The sequence below is a fragment of the Pongo abelii genome, chromosome 7 (genome assembly GCF_028885655.2).
Source record: "Pongo abelii isolate AG06213 chromosome 7, NHGRI_mPonAbe1-v2.0_pri, whole genome shotgun sequence".
Taxonomy (NCBI): Eukaryota; Metazoa; Chordata; class Mammalia; order Primates; family Hominidae; genus Pongo; species Pongo abelii.
Genome location: NC_071992.2, coordinates 154,637,054 through 154,655,238, shown reverse-complemented (window position 1 = coordinate 154,655,238; position 18,185 = coordinate 154,637,054). Strand labels below are relative to the sequence as shown.

The following is an 18,185-nucleotide window of genomic DNA, read 5'->3' as shown; positions in this document are numbered from 1 at the left end:
TCTCCACAATCCCAGGGAAGTGTCTTGCGATTGGTGAGCCTTCCCTTGTAAAAAAGACACCTGTTCTATGCGATGCCCTATTTAATAGTGGTGAGGAGTTGACCCAGAAAGTCTCCTAAGGTATGAAAAATGCCTTATCCCAGGCTTAATGGGTCACCTCGGGATTTGGTGATTTTCGGTAAGTACCCATTAAGCCCTGTGGTCTGTTTGCCAATCTGCTCAAACTCAGAGGTGCTTAATCTCCCATAAAAATGTGGCCAATGACAATATATTCAACAGAAAGTGCTCAGAACTTTCTCTGCAAACACAATTAAAAAGTCATCATACTGTATATTGTATGCCCAGAGTGTGCCTGGTCTTAGGAGCTTGATCTATTTTATCCTCTTTGTGTCCACAGTGATCCCAGAAGGTCAGTGTGGCTGTGTCCATTTCTCACATGGAAAGCTGCTGTTACAAGAGGTGATGTCACTTGCCCAAGACTGCAAGTGATTGAACTGTTTTGCTGGCTGACCCTCCTGGTGGCAGACGGCTCAGGGCTGCTCTGACCTTCAGGGTATTCACCCCATCCACCCGCTGCCACATTGTCATTCTGGCTTATAGATCAGTGGGGCCTTGACAGTGATAGAGAAAGAGCTAGTGTAGCAAGTAAAAACAGAGAGGCATCTGCACACATGAATCGTTTTTATTTAATAGCCGCATCAATTTGAATATAGCAGGTCTAAATAGAACTGCTTTAGGCCAGTGATTTTATTCCCTTCATGACAAAGTGCAAATTAGAGCAGGCACATCTGAGTAGCCTTGGAAACAACCTGGCATTTTACATATTTTGTATTCCTTGCTCGGAAGCTACAAGGTAGGTGTTTGTTTAGATGTGACTGTGCATTGGGAGGTGACTGATCCTGTGTCCCTGTTTCCAAAGAACTCTTTGACTCATCCAGAGACAGGGTACAAGGTACTTAGGATTTTTCTTTGCTAGTTGGGCTGTTTTTTTTTCTTGGCTCCCATTTCAGTCAAAGTAATTATTTCAGTACTGTTTTATAGAGTCCCCACCCTTTGCTAGGAAATAGATGCATTTTATTCATTCACTGGAGACTTCATTTTCTCTCTTATTAAAGAGGTAGATGTGAGGATGAATCTACACAATGCTTCATTATATAGCAATGCTCCATCTCAGTCTGCTAACAAAATGCCATAAACTGGGTGCCTTATTGACCACAGAAATGTATTTTTCACAGTTCTAGAGACTGGAAGTTTGAGATCAGGATGCCAGCATGGTCAGGTTCTGGTGAGGGTCCTTTTCCAGGTTTGCAGATTGATGACTTCTCTCATTGTATCCTTGCATGGTGGGAAAGGTGAGGGGAACAGATCTCTGGCCTCTTTTTATAAGGGCATTAATCCCATATATGAGAACTCTACCCTTAGGACGTAATTACCTCCTGAAGGCTCCACCTCCAGATATAATCACATTGGTGAAACATATGCATCTTGGGGAGACATAAACATTCATAACAAGTACATATTTAGGCACCTGCCTCTGCTTTGAGCCTTTGTCTCTTCATCTGGTGTAAAATTTACCTTATGGGTTTGTTATGATAATTAAGGAAAGTAACCACAATTGTAAAGCACTTTAGAACTTGTAAAATGCCATATAGTTGTTCCCTATTATAAATAAGTAATCAAGAGGTAATCATTGCCTTATACAAATATTAGTATTATTTACTTTAGAATATATATACGCATATGTATGTGCATGTGTGTATGTGTGTGTATATATATATATTTACATGTATATCCAACTGTATAGTTCATGTGTTAAGTAATTTGGAGGAGTTCATCCATTTGTTCCCCCACAATAAGCCTGGACAGTGTTATTTATTTTAGAATTATATATATATATATACACACACACATATATATATTTTTTACACATATCTCCAACTGTGTAGTTTATGTGTTAAGTAATTTGGAGGAGTTCACCCATTTGTTCCCCCAAATAAACCTGGACAGTGGATGCATAGCATAGATTTGTCTTCTTGAAATATAACTTAACTTTGAAGTACTGTTTAGGGATATAGTACATCTAGAATGCATTGGAGGATACAGAGCTAAACCAGTCCCTTTAAAACTTGATATACAGCATAATAGGATTAGCACATTTTCCTAGAACTCAAGACAGAGTGTTCTCATGACATGCATGATGTGCAAGCAGCACCTTTGAGAGGGGAGACTCCATGGGCACTAGGAAGTCCTTGTAGAAGGAAGAGTGTTTTCTGTCTTTTACTCTCCATTCTTCTCCTCATTGTTTCTGGGGGAGGAAGTTTATGGAATGCTTCACAGAGGAGGGGATAGGTGAACAGGGGAGAAGTTGAGCAGGCACTGCATAGCAGCCCAGGAGCACTGCCCGAGCACTGCCCACGGCATGAGTGACTTAGCCAAGATTTTATCGCTTGTAAGGGATGCAACAAGGTTTTTCTGAGATACCAGCCCAACTCAATGAACAGAAATATTCATATGGTGAGGTCTCATTTACTGTGATTTTAAGCTTTGGAAATTGGAAGACAGCTTGGGGCCATTAGCCTCCTTGAGCAGGAAAGACACCTGACAGGGCTGCAGGTACAGGACAGTATTGGAGTTCATGGGTTCCTACTGATTCTTGTTTTGCAGAGAGCAGCAGCCTGCATTCAGCCTGTGTCCATGACAGCACCGTGCATAGCCGGGTCTTTCAGATCTTATACAGGAATGAAGAGGTGCCCATAAATGATGCTGTGGTCTTCCGAGTTCATTTGCTTTTAGGTGGTGAAAGGGTAAGTCATGCATCTACCACCAGCCACAAGTGGCTGTTCCCTCTCATGGCTGTTCTCTCTCATTGCTAGGTAAATGATGAAAGAAGAAGGTACTGATGTACTCTGAAATCTGACAGAGATTAGTGCTTTTAGTGCACTCATGCACTTATTTATGTATTCGTTGTTTTACTCATTTTTTTATTCATATATTTGCTTGTTCCATGTAGTCTTAAGTGCAAACAGTCTCCATTGACTCATTTACTGGGTCTCTTCTTCCCTCCCCATTTGCCCAGTTGTGCAACTATTCAGGCCCTCTGTCAATGAGTCAATCAGCAGGTGGTTTTGAGTAACTGTTTTTTCCAGGGCTTTATGTGGGACCCTTGGATAAGGGACAGAACCGGAGAAGGCAGCAGGAACTCTACCTTGAAAGGGTTGATAATTTCACAGGAAAACAGATATATAAGCAAACACCTTGGTAGGTGATGTGAGAAATGATCTCTGTGAAGATGACAAAGCTGGTGTTCATCAAGGCTTCCACAAAAGAGCTGGCTTCAGATGCACGTGCTGAATTCACCAGAGAAAGAAAGAGGAAGGGCATCGAACAAGGGGAATCAGCATCATTGCAAGCCCAGAGGCCTTGGGGAGCTCGCTTTATTAGTTGGAAACTTGATGAAAAATTTCCTACTCATCAGATTAACACATTTCAAAGGAATATCTGAAGCTCAAACTTTTGATCTGCCTCCCCCAGCCTCACTGAAGTGTACCTGTTGCCACATTCAAGCTGATTTTTTCCTGCTAGAATCTATTGAGAATTATATGAAAGAGTATTCCTATTTTAGGAAGATCTAATTAGAGCCCCCCTACTTGCATTCCTCATGTGGTGTGCATTAACAACTCCTATTGGGCATCTGTTAACTTTCTCCTCTCAGGCTTCTTGGCTTTTTGTCAACATCTTTTGTTATCTAGTTAGTGACCAGATTCCTCTGTGTGGCTAAAATTGAAAAGGTGTCACTCATTCTTTTTTCATTAACCCATCTATTCTTTCAAAAATTTATTGAGTACTCACTAAGCACCTACTATGTGCTGGAGGTAAAATAGTGAACATGAAATATCCCTGGCATTTTGGGCTTATATTCTAATATTAGATCAATATATCACAATGTAATTAAATAAATCGATCGTGCATATTCTATTACTGAGCCTTCTCACTGCTACATACTCAGCTGCCTAGTCTCTGAGACACACTCATGAGGGAGATAAGAATATAGGAGTTTGCACTCTCACTGGAGGCCCCGTGAAGCTGCAACTGTACCTAAAGTGGAAGAGACCTCATGATGGTCTTGCTGTGCAAGACTGGCTGTTGCCTCATGACAGATACTCAGATAGTGAGAATGTCAAGAACTCAGCACAACCATCAACACAACCTTCACCCAAGATGACTATTCCCTGGAGGACAAGTGACAGACAGGACAGGCCTCCCAGAGAAGCCAGTGCAGAACTGAGACCCAACTGTGGAGGAAGATTCAGGCATGCCACGAGCTCAGGGAGATGTCCGCTCTGGAGGAGAGCACAGTAAGGACAAAGAGTCTGAGGTGGGAATGACGTTGGGGTGTTTCAGGAAAAGCACTAAGGCTGAGGTGACTTGCACAGAGAGGGAGGGGAAAGGAGCAGGAGATGAAGATGGAGCGGGGAGGCCCAGCGTTGTGGGCCATGATAGGGAATTTAGGGCTTATTCTTGGGCAATAGAAATCCACTGATTTTGTTAGAAGGGTGCAATGGCACAATTTTTATTTTAGAATTTTGTCATCCCTCTCCCAGTCTGCAAGCTCCACAGGACTGGATCTCTCTTTGCATCCTGAGTGCCCTAGTAGCCATAGGACTACATTGTGGATACCCAACATGGAGTGAATGACTTAGTTGTTGAATGAATGAATTTAACTTGTAATCCCTTCTTTTTAGGCCGTTTGCAAGCTGTTCTTTCCAAACAGGGATGAGCATCCACCATGTGCCCTGTTTGATGGCCCTTGGCTCTCTGTATCACGTCCAGACCAGAGTTGCCTGCTTCAATACCTCAAGGAACACGTACCTCACTCATTGGAGCCTTCAGTTAACCTGACCCTGTCTCCCTTATGCCATCACAGTGACTGCAAATACTTGATCTGTAATCAAAATTTAAAAGAACAGATGAAACTCCTATTAGCCATGCTGGCTAGCTTTTGACTGCTTGGCCATTTCCCCTCTCTGCTGTCCCACCTGCTATGTCCCCCAAGAGACTGGCTGCAAGAACTGCTCAGTCATGTCTTTACCTTTTGGTTTCCATTGAGTTCAGCCTATGACAGCTTCTGCAGGTGACTACGAGGAGAATGGGCCCAGAGTGTTCACTCCCCAGACTCCTTCCCTGCAGGGTCCTGGAGGGTTGGCTGTGTCCAGCGGTGTGCTGGAGCCTGCTTATACCAGCTTTTGATAGCCACGGGTACAGACCTCTTTCCAACTCCTTATTTAGCGACTTCACATTCATAGCTTGATGAAAACATTTACACTGGAGAAACTGCCAATGCTACAAATCAGTGTTTGTTTTTTTTTTTAAGAGAGCCAGTTGTTAAACCTTTACCAGCATACCACTTGCTCTGTCCTTCTTCCAAAGGCCCCAGCTCCAGTCATGGAGACACACTCCATGTAGCTTTCTCTCCAGTTCTGATAACCACTGTCTCTTCTTGACTCTTCAGGCCTAGGATGATAAGGAAGTCCTGTAGTTACTAACCTTGAGAACTCAGTCATTGTTAGTTGCTTTTTTTTTTTTTTTTTTTTTTTTTTTTGAGGCAGAGTCTCCCACTGTCGCTCAGGCTGGAGTGCAGTGGCATGGTCTCAACTCCCTGCAACCTCTGCCTCCTGGGTTCAAGTGATTCTCCTGTCTCAGCCTCCTGAGTAGCTGGGATTACAGCTGCCCACCACCATGCCCGGCTAATTTTTTTTTGCATTTTTAGTAGAGACAGGGTTTCACTATGTTGGCCAGGTTGGTCTTGAACTCCTGACCTCGTGATCCACCCACCTCAGCCTCCCAAAGTGCTGGGATTACAGGTGTGAGCCACCACACCCAGCCGTTAGTTGCTTTTTCTAAATCTTCCACACACTTTGTAAATCATCCCTTTGATAAACTCTACCTGGAGTCCTCATTTTGAGTGTATCCTCTAATTCCTTCCTGGACTCAAGTTAATACCTTTAGTTTAGGAAATAAGGCAGTTAGGTTGCCTAGAGTGGTAATAAACTCCCAGCTAAACAGACTGCAAGCTCAAGGTCCACTTCCCCAAATCCCAATAAGAAAACGGTGCTCCATTTTTTCCCATGGGCCTTTGCCCTTTGGGACATTGATCTCAAAGAGCTACCCTGGCAGAGTGCTTGTGACAAACCAGTGATGGAGGCTGGGTTTGGGCATTATTCAGGTATCCTGGCCATTGCTCCACCTTAATTTCATCAGAGAATTGTTCTTGTCCCTGACAATTTAAAGCCTTCAAGTTTGACCTTCCCAACCCTCAACCTTAGCTCATGTGAGGTTGTAGCCAGCCTTAGTTCTCAAGTTGAATGGGGAGTCTATTTCACATTACATGTTGTTTTCTTCTTCCTATCAAATTTCTTTTCTCTGTAAGCTAATAAATTATTATTGTGTTGGGGGTAATCCATATGGCAGCAAACAATGTCACAGCTAATTGTTATATACAAATCAGGGATAATGAAAGTTAATTGGATATGTCTGTAAACACTGTATATTTGGAATGGATGCATTTCCAGTTAGTATCAGTCTGCTTATGACAACCGAAACACTGCTTAGAGCCAGTTGGCCAGAAATTATGTTCATGGATGCACATAGATATCATCGTGAACAACAGACATTTATGAAATGCCTATTCATCAAACACATGATTCCACGTGCTATCAGAAATTCAGACATGAAGATTCAGTTGTGCAACGAGGTCACAGATAAGTGCAAGAGATGACCATGGACAGAACTCATCACAAGTTAAGGTGTACGAGGAGATGTTATAATAACAGTTGCAGAGAGTGAATCTGGAGGTAGTGTGTGTATTTTATTTATATACTCTGCGTAATCCCACAGAAGATTTGGGAAGGCTTACAAAATGCATAGAATAGTAAAAAGAAAAGTTAGCAATGGATTGGGGCAGAGTGGAGGAAAAATACATACAGGAAAATAAAGGCTGGGGTAAATGTAGTAGACCAAAATGCACAAACACCCTCTGGATATTTGATAGTGTTGACCCATACATTTAGTGCTAAGCTCCTAGCAGGCAAAGCAAAGAAGATACAATTATTAACAACAAAATTCTTGCCACTCTGAGGAAGAAGAGGAAAAGATTACATATTAAACACATTTTATGAGCAAGGTTGCATTTTCGTAGGCTTAAAAAGGAAAAGCATTTTCCAAAGTGTGATTCCTTGGTGCACTGGCATCACAGTCCCCTGGCAGTACTCGTACAAAATGCAGATTCATGAGCCCATGCCAGACCTAGTGATTCAGACAGAGGTGGGCTTGTTTTTTTCTTTTTCTTTTTTTTTTTTTTTTTTGCTGGAAGCAGAAAGGGGGCTGAGTTGATTCAGAGTTTTTTGATAAGTAGAAAAATGGGCACGATTTCCACAGTAACCAGTTGTTAAGAGCTCCTGAGACAGAAGACAGCAAGGCCCATAAAAAGCAGTAAAGTAGAAGGCAGATTTGGGAAAGAAGGCATTGTTGCTCATGGGCTAGAAAGTGGCAGGGACACAAAGCTAGAGAGGAAGGTTGAGGACACAGCATGGAGAGCCACAGAGACTCTGCTGAAGGTCATGTTTTTCCTTTTTTAAAGATAGGAGTCTCCTTCAGGACAGAAGGAGGAGACCTGGCATTTAGAAAGGTCAGTCTGGCAATAATATAGAAAATGGGGCCCAGGAGACCAAGGGCATACAGGCAGTTGCTGCTATAGTGCGTGGTGTCTTGGTGAGCATCATGGCAGAGGGCATAACTGTGTGAATGGAAACTGTGTGAGTTGAAAGGGTGAGCTGCCTGGCTGCCAAGTGCAGCCCTCAGGACTGGGTTCAGGTTGAGCGTAGGAGATGGCAGGCATCATGTAGAGAGGAATGATAAATGGAAGTTGACTCTAAGATTTGGGCATGAAATGGGCTTGGAGTTACTGATAGTCCAGGGTAGTTGGGAGAAGAAAAGCTTCTACTAGGGAGTGAAAGGAGTTCAGGATGAGTTATAAGAACAATCACAAGGATCTTAGCACTAACAGCAGAGGCAGTGCCCGTTTCGCGGGGGCACTAGCTGTGGGGGGTCTGTTCCTGCTAGCCCCTGATTCAGCGATGGATGAATAAACATACACTGACACACAGATATTCTGCTCTGCCAGTCCAGCTGAGGGGCCAAGCCACTTACAGGCTCCAAGCTGAGTTCTGTAAACAGTTGCGACTCAGCCCTGGTCAGTTAGTGAGGCTCATATTTATTCAGTAAGACTAATTAACAAAAGTTATGAGTAAACACCACTAGAGGGTAAAGATTAAGGGCCAGGTTCTCAGGCCTAAAGCAAACACCATTTGCGGGTAATAAACTTCTGCTGACCCCCGAGTAGGAGGCAGTAAAGTATCCCTAGTAGGACAAAGGTTAGTCTTAAGCCCATATAAGGAAACAGGTTAGTAAGGTAAACTTCCCACATTCCTTTGGACTTGCACCCTAATCTTTCTGGCTCCTGGAAAGAGACCCTGGCTGCCTTCAGCCAAGCAATCTGAAGCTATGCAAACTCTCAGGCCTTCCAAGAGAGTTTTTGACTATTACTATAACTATCTTTAATATTTTTCCCACCAGCCTGATTGAACTCCAACAAACAGCATCTTATACCTATAAGGTATGTGCTGTATGGCAGGCACTGTGCTGATTTTTTTGTCTGGAATACCTCATTGAATTATTGCAACAACGTGATGAGGTGTTTTACTACTCCTGTTTTACAAATGAGGATACAGTGACTTAGAGAAGGCATTTATCTAAAGTCATACCACCCGGAAGTTGTAGAGCCAGGGTTTGAACCTGGGCTGTCCGATCACAAAGTCTGTGTTTGTGACCAGTGTGCAGGACTACTATGTGAAGTTGGTAGAGGAATGGGTCCCTCATGTGGCCAGGCCCCCTATGGTTGAAAATGACAGCAATAATAATAGCTAACCTTTGTTGAGAATTGTCAGTTCAATTTTAAACAAAGCCCTTGTGTACATTTTTAAATTTTAGTTCACACAATAACAATGCTTTGCGAGTAGGTGTAATTATTTTACTCCCATTTTACGGATGAGAAAACAACAGAGAGGTTGATTGGCCCCAGGTCTCGTAGATACGAAATGATGGAGCTAAGAGTTGTACACATGTATCTTGATTTCAGAAGCTGCCCTCATAGCCATCAGGCTGTGACAAAGCTCAAGATAGTAGTTAAGAATGGAGGAGAAAACAACAGAGTCACCATTAGGAGTTGAAACCAAGCAGTGAGAGAACATCCAACCTAGAACACACATGTGACTATGGGAGAAGGCCAAAGAAATGGAGCCCTTGACAGCATCTGGGATGTGGGACTCTCACTAGCTGAGTTTGGGAAAATGCCTTTACCACAGGGAGCCTCAGTTTCCTCATGTGTAAATGCAGGACAGTCTTTCCTAACTCCTAGTTTTATCCACATTAAATAAAATAGTATATGTATAATGATAGTTTATTGCCTGCCAAATAATAACTCTTCTGTAAATGCTAGCTTCTTATATTATTTCTACTAGTTTGCAAAACTGCTTCCTGGTCGTGAGAAAATGACCCTTGAAAGGAGATGATGATTCTAATTGAGATAAGGCAGAATAAAGGAAAATCCTATGTGTGTATGGGGTGTGTGTGTGTGTGTGTGTGTGTGTGTGTGTGTGTCTTTTTGAAGGGAGGGGTAGGAAGTCAACAACCAACCATGAAATAAATGTTTAGAAAAGGCAGTGACTTCATTCTGGAATATCTTGCAAATAAGATTCATTAAAGCATTGTAAAGTCATAGCCCAGCTCAATTTAGCCACAGCTTATCCAGGGCAATGATTTCTCTCCCAGTTCCTAAGGAAATTGCAGCAAGTTTAAAACTTTAAATTCAAGTTTACTTTGAATTTTCATTACCCAGGCAAATGCGTGCTCAGAAGGTAGTTGGGAAGCTTACTTTGCCAGTCTCCCTTCCTAGTGACAAGAGGCTGCAATGCTTTCCTTGTATGTTTGAAGCTAGATTCATGATTATGCAAAACAAAGCTAGGAAAGGAAGTTATTTATAGCACTTGGATTCAGCAAAATGTTAACTTTTAAATGCTTTTTTTTAAATAACAAATTTTAAACCCTGGAGACCTAAAGATAAATTCCATCTGTATATCTCTCCATGAATTATGCTTAACCAGGGAGACGTTTCCAAAGAGATCTTTGGTTAAGATATTTCCATCCCAGGAAGATGAGGAGATTCTTGCAAAGAAACAAAAACCAAAAAAGGTGGGGATTGGGAAAGAGCTTTATTTATTCCTCAAAGATGCATTGATACTTTCTATGCAGCAGACACTATTTCTGGAGCAAGGGATCAAGAATGAATTAAAACTAGTCTCTCTCTTAATCATATAAGGATTACTGGGGATGCTACACAAGAAAATAGCCAGGGGCTTTGAGCTGCTGGCCAAATGGGTGGCAGTGAATACTGTGAATGGTGGTAGATGGGACAGCAATTAACTGATCTGAACAGTTTCTAACTGAGTTTCTAAATGCCAGCCCAGCACTCCCAAGTCCAGGGTTTTGTTTTGTTTTGTTTTATTTTTTGTTTTTTTTTTGTAGAAGCTGAAAACCCGTAATACAAATATGAAATTGCCTGAATTGTAAATGTTTGCAATTTGTTCAAAACATTTTCAAAAATACTATGGGGGCTAAACAAGACACATCAGCAGACAATACTTGGCTCACAGGCTTCCAGTTTATAACACTGCCTCCAAAATTGTAATAGGCACCGTTAAACACCAAGATGGACAAGACATGGGCTTTGTGGTTACAGACGAAAAGGGCTCCATCCTGCCTGTGAATGAGGAGGAGACCAAGTCGTATTACAGGTGTGCAGAACTGACCCTGGGTTGACCTCTGAGTAGAGGTGGTGGTGAGATCTGGTGTTTAGCAAGTAATGCCCCCTTGAGTTGGGGGTGATGTGAGAAAAAGAGAACTAGGAGTACCGTCTTCCAGGTGTATATGAGAAACTGACAGGAAGAATAAAGATTCCTGTGTTTAAAAATATGTTTTTTGTTTTTTTTTTTTCTTAAAGCAAAGGATAAAAGCAGCCATGGGTAGGACATAAAATGCCAGTGTCTTAAAGTGACAATGGTTAAATACAATGGATTTCAAGACAAAAATGAAGAAGCTGCTTTCTTATGAAGCTGAGACACCTGAAGAAGTGACTACTTTCCCAAACATGAGCTTCCTCCTCTGGACACGTGGACAATGGTGCCTGCCCTGAGAGGATGCCTGAGGGTTAGAGATGACATTGCTCTGACTTAATCCCATTGCTAGCCAAGTGGGATTTCACTGCGAGTTCACTGCTCCGTCCTTCCCAGAGCAGGTGCTACAGAACACTTTACTCTTGCCCCAAATGGCATTCTAGATCAAATACAAATGAGACTCTCAAAAGCCCTGCAAAAAGGAAACTTGTTTAGCATTTTTTTTGCAAATTGACTTTTCCCAAACTGGGTATGTAAATCCCTTCTATTTTTCTTTTTGTCTAATACTCCCAGATATCCTGTTTACCCAGAACTCCATGAAACATGCATGGAAATTCTGCTTTCAGCATAAATGGCATTTTTTGGACAAGATAGTGTTCCTCTACTTTGGGAAGTAGACCAGCTAAGTATTTCATTTGGACAAGATTTGACTCCTGAAATCCCTTGGACTCTGTTTCTTTTGCAGATGGAAGATGCACTGAGTGAAGTAGATTTTCAACTCAAGGTGGATCTGCACTTTACGGACAGTGAACAGCAGTGAGTGTCATGGAAATTATTGAATTGTAGTAGCACGGTGCTCTCCTCCCCCCTTCCCCACTCCTGGGATAGCCTCATAGCCATGAACCTCAGAATGTCTCTCAGATCAGCGTCTCCTGATAAGCTGCAATGTCCCTGACTCAGGGGTGCGGGCTAAGAAAGTTTGTGTGGTCATTTCAAACCACATACATTTTAGGCAGGCAGCTCAAATGCATACATAGAAATCTCATAACTTGTTGGCTTTGTTAACTGGCACTTTCTCATGTCTGACACCTTCACACATCTTACAATGTGATAGTAATTGGGGGTTTTAGATTAAGGACCCTATGAGGCTACAAATGGCAAATCCCCTTCTGAGTCAAAGGAGATTCTTCCAGGATTCTACATCTTTGTGCGACATATCTGCTATTATGTTTCAGCTCTGAAACTTGAAACTCCGTTTATCTATAACCTGCTCATGAAATAAGCAGGAGGCAACTTTCTTCTTTCCCATAACTGCTTTCTTTCAGCTTGTTATGTGGCCTCTTATTCCTACCCTGGGCTGAGCTGTCAGGCCACTAAGCTGGGATATTTCAGCTAATAAGTAAGTCATCCTCTTTTAGGTATGAAAAGTCTGGTGAAGAACTCTAAACCTCATCCATTGTATAACTTCTTTCTGTTGCCTCCTTTCTCTACCTCACCTCCAGATCCAGGCTTTCCTAGGGTAGAAAACTCCCAATGTGGGAACAGGGCATGGTGGGGGACTTCATATCCCCCCTTTCTTCCCCACTGCAGTTTGCAGGCTTTGCAGGGTCAGGCACAGAAAGGAGGGAAACAGTGGAGGAAAGGGCAGGGGTTCATTTGTAAGTATGATCGTCATATGGTAAACCCTGAACTGCCCTTAGGATGTTCTTGTGAATTCCTTAGAGAGAGACTCCTTAGGTACCCTTGGCCAGAAGACAGTCACCCAGCCCCATCCCTGCAGTTATCTGATGTAGTGATGCCTCACAAGAGGCTGGGTGACTCATTCCTTGCAGGAAGCTCTTTGGGGGTGTATACTTTTCCAAAGCACACACATCTGGCCCATGGGAAATAGACACAGACATTTTAACCCTCATTCCACATATGTGGAGAACCTCCTCTGCCAAGCCTGCTTGCTCTTTAGACCAATCCAGCCACCCTCAGCTTCTCTCCTGATGGCCTTTGCAGAATGAGTCGAGCACCAGGAACTGCATTCCTACTGTTCTAAGGGACACAGGGCAATCTCCCTTGAAGACCTCCTCCCTCGGCTTAGGCAAAGGGAGGAAAACTCCTTCTTTCTCTGTTAGCAGAATCTCAGCACACACTGATCACTATCTGCAAATTAAAGTCAATTCTCACTTCTGGTCTCTTTAACCTCTCCAACAAATGTTTCCCCTTTTCCTTTGGAGAATGGGGAATTGGGAAGCTGATGAGCCAATGCTGGCAGAACTGTTCCCCTCATCCCTTCAAAGTTCAGACTTGGCCAGGGGCAGTGGCTCATGCCTGTTATCTCAGAACTTTGGCAAGCTGAGGTGGAAAGATTGCTTGAGCCCAGGAGTTCAGGGTTACAGTGCATCATGATTGTGCCACTGCACTCCGGCTTGGGTGACAGAGCAAAAAAAATTAATTAATTAATTAATTTTTTAAAAAAGTCAGATTTCTTCTCAGAACTTCTTCCCCTTCTCAAGGACTGTCCTGTCTCTGAAATCTGTCTAATCCATTATGGGACTGTTCATAACATGAGGAGCTGAGTCCAAGGGGATTTGAACCAAAGATGGATGTCTACTGAAGTGTCAGGGACTTGATTGTGTATGGGAATTGAGAAGGGGCATCCGCTGATGTCTTGCCTGGTCCCTGGGCTGGGAGGAGTATCTGCACATGTTCGTGCCACAGTCTGGGTTCAACTTCACAGATGCCTCACTTTTGTCTTTATCTGGACCCCAGTCCTCTGGCCACCTGCTTTTCTCATTACATCTGCTTTCTCCTTAGCAGGATAGTGTAGAGACTTGAGGAATCCTACCTGCCTCACCCCATTGCCAGGACTTGTTCTAGCACCATACTGAACTCAGAAGCCCTAAAAGAGGCTGGCCTTCTTCCTGAGCTATAAACTCAGAAGTGAAGCCCTGACTTTATTGTGCTATTTTCCCCTAACCATCTGGGGTTTCTGTCATTAACGCCTCCATTAACCCACCCCGCCTATCACTGTGTTCCACTTCCTTCCAAGACATTCATTCATAGCTTTATGTTAGACATTTCCAATTCATCACAGAACCCTGCTGCTAACTCCAAGCTCAGCCTAGAAATCAGCCTCCAACCTGCCCTCCATGTGATAAGTCATACTGTACACAGTAAACGAGACCTTCTCTTCAGCAAAACAGTAGTTAATGGAGAGCCTGTATGCAGGAGATTGGTTTAATCCAAATGTATAAAACTCAGCAACCTAAACTCTGCACTCATCAACTATAAAACATTGGGGAAGTCCCCACACTTTCATAAATCTCAGTAGCTTCAGTTATAAAATAGGTATCATTATAGAATACATACCTCATAGGTCTGTTTGATGATTAAGAGAGACAATATACGTAATAGGCCAAGTACGCAATCTGATGAATAAATGTCTTCTTCCTCTTTATGGCTTCCTAGTTGGAAGTGAGGCCAGGCTTCAATGTGTTGCTTCCTCTCCCAAGCACTTAATAATAATCAGAGCAAGGGTTTTCATGAACTATAAGATTAGCTAAGAGGAACAGGAAGCCAGAGGCTGGGGAAGATTGAAAATGCCACATTTTTTAATTTTCATAAATTGAGTTTAAGGATGACAAGGCATCCGTGGCATATCCTGGGGTGGACATTAGGCTCTGAAACATGACCAAGTCATCTGGCCTCTTTAGCATCATGTAGGTCTGGGTGGGAACAAAATGGAGAAGTAGAGCCTCTCATATAAGGGACGGAAGAGCTCGTGAAATTTGCCTTGTCTGGCGGCTCTCAATGCAGGCGGGAGGATTCTGACCCCTGGAGACATGTGGCCATGCCCAGAGACATGTTTGGTTGTCACAGCTCGGGAGGATGCTTGAGGGGAGATGTGAGCACGATAAGGGCGGGGCTACACTTCTGACTTTATAGATCAGAAAGAAGGCCAACCTCTTCTAGGGCCTTAGAACAAGTCCCAAGGATGGTGTGAAGCAGACAGGATTGTCACACTTAGATATTGCCTTCTAGTGAGTAAAGGCCAGAGATGCTGCTTCACATCGTAGAGTGCACAAATCAGCAGCGCCCCCCCCACCACAAGAAAGCATGACTCAGTCCCCAAAGTCAATGTTATGAGGTGAGGAAACCCTGCTTTATCCTAACCTCATATTTGTACTTGTTCCTCTGCAAAGACCCATCAGAACCTGTTTGCACAGGGATGGGGAGCTCACTCTTCACATCACGGCCCATTCTGCCCTGAGTAGTTCTGCTGATGGAGAAATTCTTCTTTATTTCAAGGAACAATTCATCCCTGTGCATCTGCCCTCAGTAGACTTCGGTTTTATTTCTTGTGACCACGCAGACGAATCCCAAGTCTGGATGGCAGTTCAGAAAAGAAGCCTTCTTGGCCAGGCATGGTGGCTCGCACCTGTAATCCCAGCCCTTTGGGAGGCCAAGGCAGGAGGATCACTTGAGGTTAGGAATTCGAGACCAGCCTGGCCAACATGGTGAAACCCTGTCTCTACTGAAAAATACAAAAATTAGCTGGGCGTGGTGCTGCACACTTGTAATCCCAGCTACTTGGGAGGGTGAGGTGGGACGATTGCTTGAACCCAGGAGGCAGAGGTTGCAGTGAGCCGAGATTATGCCACTGCACTCCAGCCTGGCAGCCTGGGTGACAGAGTGAGACTCCATTTCAAAAAACTAAAAAAGAAACCTTGTTTATATCATCTCCAGGTTAAATACTAGGGCTCTTTCTGTGTGTGTTTTTTGTTTGTTTAATTTTTTTGTTTGCTTTATTTCCCGTATAAGAACTCAGACACTCTCCTATCAATGCAGTCAAGTTTATCACCATCATTTCAGAGCTTAGAGACCTCCCTGCACCACCACCAGGACCTAAGTTTTAGCTCCATTTTGGATATATCTATTTCAGAGCACAGGAGAGCTACCACATCTCCATTCTTAATTCTTTACTCTTACGAATGTGGCTTAAATTCTTGTTAACATTTTTGCCATCTTTGCTACACTGACATGTATTTAACCTCCTGTTGTTCAAGCCCTAGGGATATATCTGTGATTCTTAGGAACCTGTGTCTGACTGGATTCAAAGTAATAGTGAGCAGTAACTCACAAACAACTGTGAATCAGGAAAACCTGGTCCAAGGTTACATTTTTGCCTTGTGGCTTTGATTAACTCTTGTTGGCTTTACTTCCTTTTCTACAAACAGAATAATGCCAATAAATACCTCCTGTGATTGCCATACAGGGTAAAGGGAAAAGTACCATGTTCAGTTCGTAAGAAGCTCTCAATAAATTGTAGCCTGAATTAAAAAGAAGGTAAATGTTAACACCTTGCTGAGATTCATGGCGTAGACCCTTCACGCTCTCCCCAACAGGTTTCTTTCTGGTACCAGGGGACCATCATTCGTATTCAATCTGTGGAGTCACCCTGAGCTCTAATAATTTAGCTGGCTCTTTGACTTGGCCTTTGTTTTCACACAAACAACAAGGGTTTCAAGGAAGCAAAGCCCATGGTGTTGGGTCTTAAGGGGCTGCTCCCTTCATCTCGCCCTTTCTGTGCTTCATTTCCTTATCTATTGATGGAGGACAAGCATTTCCTGTCTGCTCTCCTCATGAAAGATGCTCCTCCCAGGTTTCCCTTGTGGTCTGCTTCAGAGAAATTTGCGCAGCCCAAATGACTGGTTCTCAGGATTTGAGATTAGTCCTGGGTCCTTCTGGGGGCGATCATGGCCCCAGGTTTTATTTAGGCAAAACCAATCTTCTTTTAATCACCAAAGATTCTGTTGAGTTGTATGCCAGTTGGTTTAATCTCTTAGACTTAGATACATGTCAGTTACAAAATACTGGAGCAGACATTGGGGAATCCTTGATGAAACTAGTCAGACTATTTAAGCATTGTGCTTTGGGAGTCATTCATTCTTTTGTTTGTTCAGTCAGTCAATTGTTCATTTTAATTCGTATTTATATTCTCAATACCTGCCAGATACTAGGCTAGGTATTGGGACTATTAAGATGCATTAATCATAGTCCGTTAAGAGGTAGGAGTCTGTTAGAAAACACAGGCTCACACAGTCCGTGCAGCATTGTGAGGAGAGCACTGGACATCTGGACATCTGTGGGGGAAATAAAAAAGAAGTGGAAAAAGTAGGAGGCTTCAATGTTGAAGAGTCTTTAAAAGCTAGTCTGGGCTTCTTATCCATCACTGACACATGAACTTGATGTCCGTGACAGTGGAGCATGTCACCAGATCTGTTGTGTAACAGCTGTGTAATATCTAGTGATACCTGTGAGCTGTGGCTTTCTCATCTGCCAATGGTGGGAAAAACGACTTCTACCAGGCAGAGCATTTGCAGGATTGAATAAGATGATGTATGCACGGTGCTTGGCCCATGGAGAGGCTTAATACAGACATGCTAGGATGACAGCAGGGGCAACCCACCATTTCTCACATGAGCTCACATGCTTGCCTTCTAGGTTGAGGGACGTGGCTGGGGCACCGATGGTCAGCAGCCGCACGCTTGGCCTGCACTTCCACCCCCGGAATGGTCTGCACCACCAGGTCCCGGTCATGTTCGACTATTTCCACCTGTCTGTGATCTCGGTGACCGTCCATGCTGCCCTGGTGGCTCTGCAGCAGCCCTTGATCAGGTATGAAATTTGGAGGCAGCCCTGATACGTGGGAGCCACCTTCCATCACAGGTGTGGTGGGGGGGCAGGGAGTTTTCCAGGAGAGATCAGCACACGCAAGGGAGTTTCTCTAAGGCTGCTGGTTTAAGCTTTGGGCCTCACTGAGGAGCATGTGAGAGAGGAAGGAGGAGGTCCCAAGGGGAGACTGGTATGGAACCTGGAAGTCAAAAACCTGCAAACTATGACTTACACCAGGAAGACTTGGAGTCTGGCTTCACGTTTTTCTAACTGTGCCTTCTTTGAGAAGTCATCTAATGTTCCTGAGCCACATAATCCTCTACGACCAGAACACTAATGTGTGTCCCATCTACGTAAGATTTTAGTGAATCTCAAACGAAGATGGTACCAGGCACATGTTAGGGGCTTAGTTTTCTTTTTCTTCCCCAAGTGGTTATTTACTCAAATGTAGAAGTTTCATTCATTTGTTTGTTTGTTTATTTACTTATTTGAGATGGAGTCTTGCTCTTGTTG

The 18,185-nt window shown here is 43.4% G+C and overlaps 1 protein-coding gene across 9 annotated transcripts in view; it reads left to right on the top strand.

Moving 5' to 3' along the window:
- The window catches only part of FAM135B (family with sequence similarity 135 member B), a 362,884-nt gene that overhangs the window by 225,854 nt on the left and 118,845 nt on the right, over positions 1-18,185 (top strand). For all 9 annotated transcript variants that reach the window (XR_010141340.1, XR_010141341.1, XR_010141342.1 and 6 more), the window contains 3 exons: positions 2,665-2,804; positions 11,752-11,822; positions 17,502-17,675. Coding sequence is in view for 5 of the 9 variants with exons in the window: in XM_024251153.3 (XP_024106921.2) it covers positions 2,665-2,804; positions 11,752-11,822; positions 17,502-17,675 (385 nt within the window). In the remaining 4 variants the exon portion in view is untranslated. The remainder of the gene's footprint in view (positions 1-2,664; positions 2,805-11,751; positions 11,823-17,501; positions 17,676-18,185) is intronic.